Source organism: Pararge aegeria, chromosome 6 (genome assembly GCF_905163445.1).
Source record: "Pararge aegeria chromosome 6, ilParAegt1.1, whole genome shotgun sequence".
Classification (NCBI taxonomy): Eukaryota; Metazoa; Arthropoda; class Insecta; order Lepidoptera; family Nymphalidae; genus Pararge; species Pararge aegeria.
Window position 1 is genome coordinate 7,698,072 of NC_053185.1, and position 13,676 is coordinate 7,711,747.

At 36.6% G+C, this 13,676-nt stretch overlaps 1 protein-coding gene across 2 annotated transcripts in view; it reads left to right on the forward strand.

Moving 5' to 3' along the window:
* Nucleotides 1-5,412: 5,412 nt before the first annotated feature.
* LOC120624197 (ecdysone receptor-like) overlaps nucleotides 5,413-13,676 on the forward strand; it is a 45,839-nt gene continuing 37,575 nt past the window's right edge. For both annotated transcript variants that reach the window (XM_039890588.1, XM_039890590.1), the window contains exon 1: nucleotides 5,413-6,077. In XM_039890588.1, coding sequence (XP_039746522.1) covers nucleotides 5,759-6,077 — 319 coding nt within the window. In that variant the 5' untranslated portion in view covers nucleotides 5,413-5,758. The remainder of the gene's footprint in view (nucleotides 6,078-13,676) is intronic.

Here is a 13,676-nt window from a genome sequence, read left to right on the forward strand (position 1 = left end):
AAGGACTGGATAATGGCATCGGTTACCGAAGGCACGGTTGCCTTATTATTCTGCTATAAAGCGTGACGAATAGCCAGTCCTATGCAGGCATTTAAGACTATGCAGCCGGCGTGTTAACCCGGCCATTATCTTTTAATACCATCGTCTTTATTATGCGCTACATTTTTTGCAGTGGCAACGAGGCGCGGCAGGCATCGCGAGTCGCCGACACGGGTTTGATAACCCGGAGACCTTGGTCTTAATTGCGCTTCAGCAGACCATTCCGCCGCGTCCACTTTTTATGCGCCTGCATCACTAGTAAAAACACGACATCAGCTACCCACCCGACTTAAAAAGGTGCGACAACTTAAGGAAAATTCGAACCGGTTGCGAACATACAAACTTGTCGCGTAGTCGAGTGTTCTACCATGAAAGCACTCTTAATTGCGGTGATCCATTATAGATGTATACTTGATAAAACAGAGAAGTTTATGATTTTTTTTTATTCTTACAATTCATATATTTTTTATTAAAATAGTTTGATTTTTATAGAAAAAGAGTAAGGGAGTTGTAATGTTTCAAATACACAAAGTAAGCGATCATCGTCGTAAGGTAGTTTTTCGGTGTTTTATAGGATATACTTCGGGGAGTGTGCTCAGGTTCTGTACAATCTCGTTCCCTCTTCACCATTTTACCGTCGCACTACAAGGTGGTGGGTATATAGGTAATTCCGGGTGGGTTTTCATCCCTATGGTGTTAATCACAACTCGCACAAAGCGAGTTTTTTGCATATTCTTTTCTTATAGGTAGGCATGGCTGGGATTTGAAACTGTGTATCTTTTAAAGAGGAAAGTAGGCATCCTCTAGGCAAGCGCGTCCCTTCTTAGGCCACATCTGCGCTAGTCTATTACCAATAAAGGAGAAGAATAAGTAGAAATTCTAATCTTTTTGGGTGGTCTTTTTTTCCGTTTAATTTATTTCCCTCGATTTATAAATAAAGACAACATCAAACTAAATTCCGCCGGTAGCCCAAGTCCTGTACCTGATAACAGGACTTGCTCAAACCGGGTTGTGTCTTTTGATTTGTGCGTTTATTTTCACGCTACAGTGTTCCGGTTAGCCGGCTTAGCTTTACGTTTGCGTATGAAGCATCAATATGCAATTTCGGGTTAACAAATCAACCGAAGTCACTCTTCGGAAAAATACTACAAAAAACTTGTAAAAGGCTTCGAAACATATTATAATGCTTTGTAAGCTAACGCCGCCAGTGAATCAAGTTGCGGTGACAACAGTCACAGTTGTAACTAAAACAATTTGTTTAAAGTACCAACTATTCCTATATTTGAAGGTAGTTTTTAATAGACCAAAGTAAACGAAATTGTAATTGGATTGGGTATAAAACATGGGATCGCCATAAACAAAATATCATGCAAATAAATTAAAACATTTTGAAAAACTTAATTATTTTTGTTATTATTAACTTAGTTCTGTTTTTGAGAGTTAAAGACCAATCGACCAAAACTGTAGTTTTAAAATTTTTTTTTTTTTTTTAAGAAATGTCGTTTTAATGAGTATTTTTATTTGTTACAGGTAAGAAGACAAACTGGTATAAATAAACTATCACGAAAGCTCTACCGCAATGTGGTATGTTGTTTTTTATATTGTTAATATGTTTCATGACAATTATATTATGTAAGTTTTTTTTTTTATAACGAAGAAAGCAAATGGCCCACCTGATGGTAAGTGGAAAATGATCTTTTTCAGACAGAGCAACACTACGCAGGGCACGTAAGGAACGTGAATTAAAAAGTGCCGCCGTGTGTCCATCAAACATGAGGCGTAGGTGTGCCCGTAATAACACCGACAGCCACGCCTTTCTCAGTGCAACGTGCACAAAATGCTCTACTAGTACAAATGCTTTGTAATTGTTGCGTTACTAAAGAAGACCGCTAAAAATTTACCCTTAGTATTCGATTTGACTGGCCCCATCGAACAGTCATTTTCAAATATCGAAACACTGTAACGTCGGGGCAAAAAGGATCATCTCTCCTGAGCTTTCTCATGCAAAATTCAAATGAAAGTTCATTTACGTCCATACTTCTACGCTTGGCTTATTGGATGAAAAATTAAGTCAGTAGTGCAATTAACGACTCTAAATCTAAGTACAATACTCACCATGCCCATTTCACTTTGTACGCAGGGGACAGCTTATAAGCATTTTTAAGCGTATGACTGTGATTATATATCGTTACTAAAAGTTTATTAAGTGTTTTAAAAATTACACTCATCAACTGCTAGACACATCTGTCAATGGATATTTATTATAACATTATGGAATTTAGACCCATCCACGATAATTTGGTCAAAGAGCCCTCTTTTCTTGCTAGGAGATCCTTATAACGTTTTTTTTTTAATTTGTGTTCAGCTTTGATAAAGCAAGTAGGTAGGAGTAATTTGTCTACACTTATTCTAAGTTACCACCTATTATACAATTTGGAACTTAATCAGTTAACTGAAAGTTAAATTGATTAAGTATCGTTTTAATACGGTTTTAGCCTTACTTTGACAGATTCACGGTAAGTTAGCATATTAGAAAATTAATTTGAATTCAATTTCGGTTTAAATGCGATTTAATTTGCGATATATAGGTACTATTATGATACTAGCTGTTCCTGCGGTTTTATCCTTGTTAACTAAGGTTCGTAACGTAATGGTATAATATTATAGGTTAGGAACGGCGTACACATAGACGTAAACTAACCTCTCTACTTCAGTGACGCTTAATGCAAACAGAACCATCGAGCGCCGTAGATAGAATTTTGACTTATAAGTAATAATCTCTGTCTGTGCCTGGGTGTTTATATGCATGTTATAAGTATTTATGTATAATTATCATAAAAATATTCATCAGTCATCTTAGTACACATAACACAAGCTACGCTTTTGGGGCTAGATGGCGATGTGTGTATTGACGTAGTATATTTATTTATTTAATAAAATACGTACGGGAGTGTTCATCTATGACGAAAGTACCCGTACGGAATACTATATGCACCTACTATAAACATTTCGGTATGACCCCAAAAAACAGCTATAATAACAAATAGGTCCATTGTCTCGTTTTTTTTTGAAAGATGTTGAGACAATTTCAAAGATTTGGAGTATTTTCGTACTACACAGATTAGTTCGCTAAGTAACATTGTTATAGCATGCATTTTTAGTTGTTATCTACTCTTATATTAAGCATATTGGCCACGGTTGTTGTTTAAAGTATTTTGAATCTTTTTCTCTTGCACAAATGTGTTTCCTCCAAATGGTGATTTAGAGCGAATTGTAGTGGTAAGAAGTAGGGGGTAGGGGGGAGACCAATTGAACACTTTGCTGCACGCACGACTGGCCAACCTCACGACTCCGACTGTACAAACAGTACAGACGAGAACAAAAAACCCATTGTTATTATTTTGACTTGTCATGATTTTTGGTGGATCGATATTACTGACGCATTTTGTCTGGGGATTTTGTAATTTTCAAGCTTACACCGCTTAAGACTGAGGGTTACACTTGTGTTTACGTATATTTTACAAGAAAGTCACAAAATACGAGACATAGCAGGATGGTCTGTGAGTTGCAGTACGGGGTATTATCTGCTCTGTGCATACGCAGAATCTCTATTGACGAAAAAATAACCTTATAAGATTTTGTTTGTGAACCCCGAACACGAAGAGAAGTGTTCTTAGTTTGACCGCTAAGTTTGTCTATCTGTAAATGTTATACAGTACATGTCAGATTGGTGATCTAAATGCGGGTTTTTAGCTAAACGTAGTGTTTCATCTTAGCTACATAAGCTAGGTGTGTATATATGATTAAAACCTTCAACTCTTTTCTGAGCTAGTAGAGAATTTCAAGGGACTAACTTACTCAAATATTTATTTTCCGTAATAGCTCCATGAAATATTAAGCGAGTTTTAATTCATTTATCTTATTTCTTAATCAGATCTAAGAACCTACCTACTAACTCATAAATAAACCTAGAACAATCTCAGGAATTAAATAAAGTGGTAGGCAAATAATTATCTTGTTAAGTTTGAAAAATCGCCCTAATGATTGAAAATAAATCATGGTGTAAATGGGCGAAGTGTATAAATGAGTTTAACACCCAAATGGATGGAAAATTAAAATTGATAAATTATTCATTTCTTGGACCATTGAACGCTAGTAGGTAGATAAATAGTTTTAATGTCACGGAAATTGGGCAGTTTGGTGAATACACAAGATGCGTATTTCCAAAACATGGAGGTCAACGATCCGTGCGGACACGTGATGCGATGACGAAAACATCATGTCTACGTCATACCACCTAATCTAATCTACGGCATTTTCACTTGGTCGGTAATTTATTGTAAACTGTTGCATACTACTGGATGACCGAGGCAAACCGAGTAACAAATATCACACGGGCTTAATATCCTAATTCAAAAATCGAATGACCATGAATTCGATAGAAATCGAGACTGATAATAAAGTAAGCCATCGCAAAAACACAGATAACCTACATGCAATTTAGGTCGACTAAGAGGTGCCAATTTTGGTAACGACCTTACCTTTATCGTCTGTATCGTGATAAGGGTTCATCTAGGCAGGTAGGTAACTAAAAATAAACATAAACGGATCTCATATCAGACACCTTTATGAAATTTACAAAATGATTTAAATACGTTTAAATTAAGGGTTTGACAAAGAAGTCTAATCGACGAAACTCCAAATAATTGGTTAGTGTTTATGATTGTAGCCAGCAAGAGAGATAACGTAAGGACGCGTTAATTGGAACAAAAGTAAAAAGATGCGATGTAGAAAATAATTCAGGAGGATGTAGATATCAGAAAACTATGATCATTACAAGAACTGTTATTAAACAGCGTCCACTGTTTTTGGTAGTTGTCGAGGAACTCATATTTATTCAATTCTGTGCTACAAGTAGTTACCTAGACCTAGTAGGTATATACTATATATACTCTTTATTAATATTGATTTTTGTCTAAATTTATTTGCACATATTTTGTCATTTGTTGACTCTACTCAGAACTCGGAATCACTTTGGCTTAGCAAGATTAAAAATTTTGCTTCTGTGAACCCTAACAGATAGGCTAGTACCTATCTACTATATTATGTCAGGTTCAAAAGTTGCGTAACGACAAAGTCGTTTTGATAAAGAAAGCAAGAATTTACTTCATAAAATATGGTGGTATTATCGGCGCGCTACATTCTATCGCCCGGTGACTTGACTTTCTGTGCCACGGCTGCGCGCCGGCGGGGGACGCGCGGGGGACGGTGCTGCGGGCGCGGGGCGGCGTGACGTCACGCCCGACCGTGGCAGTGAGTAGTGAGAGCGGCCGCGTCGCTTGTTCGTTGCGCTCGCTCTACGTACTTCGTTGACGACGGTCGCATGCGTGGATCGTGCTGTGAAATTTCATAAACATTACGCGGTATCTTCTTCCGATTTTAAATAACCGTATCGTGCAAAATAATTTAGTTTTCGATCACAGTGTGAAGTGCTCGCAAGGATTTCCTGCAAAATATAAAACTTAAATCTTATTGGAGTGAACCCGAAGCCGGTCGACGGCTAGAAACGATTCGTTTCGGTTTCGACGCCGTGGAGACTAGTGGATGTAAATGTAATAGCGTTAGATAGTTTTAGTGCGGGGCAAAAGTGCAGTGTTGGAGGAGCGTAGGATGTCCGTCGGCAGTCGAAGATCCGAGGGCGTGTGACACGCTCTTCGACATGAGACGCCGCTGGTCTAACAACGGAGGCTTCCCGCTGCGTATGCTCGAAGAGAGCTCCTCAGAAGTGACCTCGTCATCGGCTCTAGGTCTGCAAGCGGCTATGGTGATGTCGCCGGAGTCCCTCGCGTCGCCAGAGTACGGTGGGCTGGAGCTCTGGGGCTACGACGACGGCATGACGTATAACACAGCGCAAACGCTGCTCGGCAACGCTGCGTGCACAATGCAGCAGCAACAGCAGCCGACGCAGCCGCTGCCGTCTATGCCGCTGCCGATGCCTCCCACGACACCCAAATCCGAGAACGAATCTATATCATCAGGTTAGAATCTTCAATTTCAATTTGAACTTAGAACACAAACGCGAGTGTTTTGTTTTGGCGGTAATCGTTTCGCCGGTGCCGGCAGTAGAGCCAGCCTCTCGCCCTCTCGGCTGTGTAAGTTGTGACGGTCGCTGTCATCGACCTTTGGCCCGGATACCTTGACCGGGCGGCCCGGCCGATGTCTCCGCTCGGTGCACAATACTGATAAAATCCTAATGTTTTGTTTACATTCACTGATTCTGCGAGTTAGGCGTTCTATAACCGACCCCTAGCTGGCACTGAACTTTAAGATTATCATATTGATCGTTGTACCTGTTGGTTTTATGGCTTGTATTGCTTCACCTGAGTAAATTATTAGTCACTTTAGATTTTAGCCTATGGAATCGATTAACCCGTCGGGAACTTAGATTATCCTTATATTATTGAACGTTTTTTGCACAAAACAAAGAAAGGACAACATGCTTGCATCTCATGAAAGCATTTCATTTATTTAGGTAGCTCCTTGTATATTTTAAATATATGTATATTAAGTAAGTAGGTACCTATTACCTAATGTAGTTTTAAGATCATACCTAATTGCAGAGCTTAGGTAACCTACCTATCTAACTCTATTTTGGTAAGGAAATGAATCTTAAGCTGCTATCAATAATCTCAAAACTCAAACCTAAGGTACCTAGTTAATTAATACTAAAATACCAACCTTCTTATTGGTATAGAACATTCCGAAATATAAGATATGTAGGTTAGGTTAACTTATTACCAATATATTTATCAGTTTTCTTATAGTAGGTTAATTTTACAAAAAAATAACTAGTGCACAGAATAGGTTGGCATTTAGCGCGCGGATGATACCAAGCAAATGGATAAATACGGGTTTTGATTTTTTTACAATAGACTGTATTCTTGCATGTATGAACTGCAACGTTGCACGCCACTGTAACGTGTCTTATCTACCATAGCTTTTATTTATATCATCGTCATACGCAGCCTCCTAACGTCCTATTGCTGGACACAAGCCTCCTCTCTTAATATGAGAGACGGTTTTAGAGCATGTACCCAACACGCTGCTCCAATGCGGGTTAGTGGGCTTTGGTTTTAAACATAATGGCCTCTTTCTCACTACGAAATTCATGGTGTAAGCATTAGATTTAATGAGTTCATACCTTAAAGATAGCATTCAGAAAGTTAATGTGGATAAGAAAGCGGTCTAACATCTCAGTTGTGAAGTAGGAGTACCACCGGGGTCTATATCAGGACCTTTTCTGTTTCCTATTTACATTAATGACCCACCTTACCACACTCGCGGAAATCGACGCAAATTAGAGTGTTCAAAAGAATTGTGTTCAAGAAACGAGAGTAAATACTAGTTTGCGATTTAAACACATTAGCTTACGCGGCCTACTGAGTCAGTTTTCTTGCTAGTACCTACCGAGGTAAGTATAGTTACAATTTAGTGTTTCCTTATCAGTAACAGATCTACCAACGCCTCCCTCCTTTTAACTCTAGAACAGGTGCAAAGATATATAAGAATAGCTATTATATTATACAGCTACATTCGTAGTTCCTATGTCTACTTATAGCGCCACTCCATCTATTCTCAGTAAACAATGCTGCCTATGTTTGATTAGTGACCGCTAAATAACTCATAAGACGTAGGAGGAATACAGGTATGAGTAATTCTTATCGCGACACATTCAAGGTTGGCGTGGAAAATTTAACTATACCTAACCAGCCCGGAAGTTCTCACCAATCAATAACTAACAAGCTAATTAACGAAATGTAGATAGGTAAACAGGTATTTGCATACTTAATATATCTACAAAAAGTAAACTACAAGATTTATTTAAATGCAACTTGCAAGTGTGCCAAATCGTCATGTAAAAATCGCTACTAATATTATAAATGTTTAAGTTTATAATATTATTAGCGATTAGAGTTAATTTCGTTTATTTGAAACTGAGACTACGGTGTATGCCATGGGAGTATTATTTGGGGCATGTTTTTAAATAAATTACTATGTAAATAAATAAATAAATAGTCCTGGGGTAATAGATCATCCTTAGCACAGATTACAAAATACGTACAGAAGGACGGCTCCGGTTGGACTTGGTTTCAATTACCTACGCTCGATGAGCCTCGAACTAGGGCTGGCGACATTTCTTATTCAGCGCTATTAGTGTCCTATTGCTGAGAATAGTTCTCCGCTCAGTCTAGAGAGCCCTGGGTTTAGAGCTAAGACTCTTCAAGCTTTCTCAATGCGAATTAATTGGCTAGTGTAGGTAATCTTTTATTTATCATGAATTATGCAAATAGCTAGGTTTGAATACAAGTAAATTAGATAAAAAATTATAGGTAGGTGTCTAGATAATGTCTTTAAAACTTTAGGTAAATGATATAATCTAAATAACTCAAGTTAGTTACCTATATTATACAGATGAAATACCCTGTCAAAAATTCCTAACTACTAAGTAGCATTGACCGATTAACCCAACACACGATTTACGCTAATTTGGAGAGAACATTATGAAGTAATATTTCTTATCATTACTTTTGAAGGTTAACGTGGAAACTTCGTTATTACATAGCTATTAATAATACATAATCTTCGCTAACTAATTATGACTAATGTCAAACTTTACATACCTAATTAGTACCTTCCTAGTTATATTATAAAAGCAAGCCTTTCCGTTTTGTAAATGATTTTGCAAAATAGATAATGTTTAATTAACTACACTGACTACGGAAGAATCATCTCGAGGGCTTATGCTGTAACACTTATTGAGTTTGATTTATACCTTAAAGCGTCTTTTGGGCGAGAGTCGCCATGGATTTTAGAAATAGAACTTTTGAGGCAGAGCTCGTCCGTCTACTGTGTCTAAAGCACGTGATTGCCGTAGTAATCACAGGCACATGAGCTATAACACCTACGCTTAAGTCGACACACAGGGCGACACTTAGTAGGACGTGTATACTTGCATGCCCTGCGTAGTTTTGTTGTATTCATATGTTATGGTTTTGCACTTATTGTAAGGTACTCCGTAGAACGTATGGAACGAACATACGCCAATTATTTAAAAAAAAAACAATTGAGATGGCAGGTGACGGTCATAAAAAATACATCATAAGCCCACTGGTTGGTCAGCATAAAATCAAAATGCATCCAGCATTTCATGTCACTATTTCACGTTAGCTACACTTTTACTTTTTAAGATTGGATCTTAGATAGCTTTGTTAGTTTTACTATACGATTTTCAATTAAAATAACTGCTTACTATGTTTAGTATATGTAGGTGGGTATTTTTTGACTAACTATTGACCCATCAAGAAATCACGTACCCATTCTCGTGTTGCTACCCACAATTTTGATTGCCAACCGAATAGAGTTTAAAATAGTTAAGATATCTTCCTAACAACTTTTCGTAAGGAATAAGGTAGGATAAGGTTGGAGTGGTGAGGTTTAAGATAGTTTATTATTTCTGGTCTCCACTGCAAAAGGTCTTATGCGTTCTAATCTATATTGACCTAACACAGGTTGACTACTAAACAGTAACGTTAAATCTTCTTGTTATCGCACCTCGTTCAAGGCCAATATGGAATATTTAACGCTAATACCGGGCCGAAAACACATTCCAGTTTAATTCAACTCCGATATGTATGGCACAACAATCCCACTAACAAATTAGTTACAAACGTTACAACTTACAAGTACCTATCTTCATTAGTTTGATATGCAAGAGACGTTAGTTCTGTTGTCTTTAGGGCAAGCATCCATATATATATTGGGTAGACATAACTCTCTAGTGATAATTATCTCGTGGCGTGCATGCTAGCGCTACTGGTCTTGTTTAACATTTTAAATAGACTGATATAGTATTCAACAAAACTACGTTATCCTTTTTGTAAAGGTTTGACTATTTTGCCATGTATCTGTTATGACTGCAAATGTATCACACGTAATTAATTTACTTGTTGTCTACCTTTAAAAAATAATAAAGGCAAAAATATTTATCTCCCACTTTGTTATGTAACAGATTCGGGACTATCTGTAACATGTTAATGTTTTTAGACGTAGGTATTTTTATATTGCTGTCCTGAAACCTCATAATATTAAGTAGGTACGTTATCACGTTTCAGTACATTACTTAATCTATCATCAATCTGAGAGGGAGAAATGGCTGGGAGGGGTTGGAGGGCCGCCGCTCCCTCCTATTGGCATTCAGCCGACTAGTGTACAGGGTTGCCAATTTGCCATCTTTCGTTGCTCATAGCAACGTTGTCATGAGCAAATAACAAAACAAAGTATCACGAACTATTACATCTTATAATAGCGCACTTTAGTTTAGAATAATATTCAAGTAGGAGTGTACTGACAGTGTATTACCACAAACAGGGAAGCAACTCAGCTTATCTTGGGACTTTTGGCTTTTGAGACCGTTTGAGAGCCCGAGATAACAGGTGCCCTAATGCTGGTGTTCAGAGATCATTTCTTCTGTACAAAAAAGCGGTCTATGAGGATTTGACGCGACTACAAGATATACACCTTATTAACCAAGCGCAATTAGTGGTCGCGTTCGCTCGGTCGCTCGTTTTACTTCTTGTGAGTTAAGTCCTCATCCTGAAAATCCCGAAAATGCGAATGTTTTGAAGCTTTCGCTGTCTACAGACTACATATATATATTATCTTCTTTAACTATCGTCCCATATAATATAATTTTCATACTGATTCGTGAATCAAGAAAGTAGAAGTAAGTTTTTTTTTGGTGTGAGTAGGTTTAAGTCTGTGGGAACCCGAACATATGATGTCAATTAATATTGACAGCCCTTGTCATCCGGTACACGCTCTATTTTTAGCTCTTTAAGCTCAGATACACGACAAAAGTAACTGAAAGAGGTACATATTTTGTGATTTTGTAAAGAAATAACGTTAGAAACGCTTATTCACGGCATCAATTTTACTGTGTTCACAATGAAAGGCGTTTAAGGCTAGAGAAAATAACAGGAAATTCTTATTTAATGTTACCAACCGTTTTTAACACCCCCTTTGATACGGTAACTCAATTTACACTCTCACAATTTATTTTTATTAAATATTTTTTTACACTAATATTATTTTGCTAAGCCATTAATTTATCTTAAAGAAAATAAACGTGTTTTTTTTTACTCAAGAAATAACACTTAGGTTAGGTAGTCATTAGGTATCGTCGTACCGTGCAAATTCAGTTTTGCTTATTGTACAGAAGGCCCAGAGTTTTTTTAATATCTGCCAAATTATAAGCATTAAGTTCATAGGATCATTTTGTTTTCTAAACTATAAATACGCATTTTGGTTAATATTTCCGGTAGATTTTTTTACAAAGACACGGACGCTATAATATTTTAAATTACGTTATTCTCTAAGTTATTTAATTATCTACTTATTTGTTAATTCGTTATGGGAATACTACTGACGCTATGCCACGATTCTACTAAACATCTATATCCTAGCAGTTTCAATTTTCAATCCCAGATGATAGCGGGAACGATTTTATTAATCTATCGACCCAACGCACATCCATACAAACATTTATTATTCTGTTAACAATAATTTGGAACACCATCGAATCGATAGAAACGTTTTGTTTAATACTTAGTTCATTACGCTGAGATATCCATTCCTGTGAAGTCCCTTTTTAATAATAAGCGAGTGTGGTTTTAGTAAAATTTATAAACAATTTAAGTAGTAATTTGGATGCAAGAGTTTCAAAGAAGCTGGCGCGCTACCGTGCCGGTCTGACCGGTTTAGATACCACCTCTGATGGTAAATCGCGCCTTACATACATACCTACATCCATACAGATATAGATTATAATGTCATATTGTATAGTCAGTTGTATCTCAGCGTTTATAAAAGTAATAACCGCGCCAAGAGGTCCCTACTGATATTATGAATGCGAAAATGGGTTTGGTGGTTCATTCTACTATTCTATTCTTTTCTTTTAGTGTAACGGCCTTTCCATTAATAAAACACAATTTATATTTCCGACAAAATGTGTAGGTGCGAACTATTGAATTTGTAATTAGCATGCAAAACTCCGTAGGTAGAAGATAAGTGACTTCTACCTACCTACATGAAGGGTACTAAGTTAAAAACTTGATAAATAAGATAGGTAAGGTTACTTACCTCTCTGTGATAAATAATGGCTAAAAGTATTTTGATGAAATTTGGTATTGATGATAAACATTTTTCTCGCAGCAGCTCTCGCATTAGTAACAATAAAAGAAAAGCAGGGACATTAACGCGAGCAAATAATGTAGGTACCTAGGTGTGATCAAACGCACTTTTTGTGGTTAACAAGCGTCTCAAGTAGTTGCAGATTAAAAAGAAGTATCTCGTAGTTCGCTGAGAACCTTGAAAGGGTATAAAAATGTTTTAATCTATAAGTTTTCCGACATTCAGATAAAATAGCATGTACTAGGAATCTTCAAATTTTTATTTAAAAGGCTTTTGAAATGTCTGGTACAGTACTCTACATTATCATTATTATTATTATACTCAGCCTTTTAATTTCTTCTCTTAATTTGTCCTCTCATAGGAGAGGGATTTAGAGATCCGCCACGTAGCTCGAATGGCAGGTATTTAACTACAGTGTTACTTTTTATTATTTCTTTCGCACTAGAGCTCTACAATGTAGTAAAGTTAAGATCCTACCTTCTATTTCATTATTATTATAGACCTCCCTACCTACAAAATAATTTATATACCAGCGATGAACCCCACCCACATCCTTTTAGTGTAACGCTATATTCATCAATCAAACACGACTTATATTTCCGATAAAATATATAGGTGCGAACGTATTGAATAGCTGTATTACATACCCCATAAAAATTGTCCCCAATGCTTCAAAATATCATGCAAAACTCAGTAGGTAGTAGATAAGTAACTTCTAACTACCTACATGAAGGCTACTAAGTTGAAACCTCGATAAAGAGTAGTAAGAAGATAGGTAGAGTTCGTAAAACCAGCGTGGTAGGACTACACGTAACATCCTTCTAGTCTTTTAGGAGAACTATAATGATAAAATATTCTGAGAATGATAAAATATTTATGATTTAAAAGTTAAAATTACGTCAATTCACCCGAACGCACTAATAGGATTTTATTGTTATATTTAAAAGTAATTCAGTATTCATGTATCTATATGAAAAAATAAATCTATTTACACCTATTCTAATAACATTCGAATGAAGATTTAATATTATTCCATTGTTAAGAAATTGGTCCATTCAAAACCAATTTTCTCCAGACATCGACGTCGACGGTGGTGTTTTTGACTATTTTTATTTAGTACTTAGGTTGGTTCAACCGGTGGTTAGGTACGTTTGTAGCAATTCATAGTTTGAGACAATATGTAGTTGACGTTATGATCTTGTTACAAATTTATCATTAATAAAAAGTGCCATCAAAGGACGACCCTCAGCGAGAGAACCTTATTGTGTTAATTGATAAAAAAAAATCATAAGTCAAATAAAAGATAAAATAATAATGTTGGGTTAGAAAAATTAATATACTCGTCTCATTATTTTAATCAACAATTATATTAATTATAATAATTACTA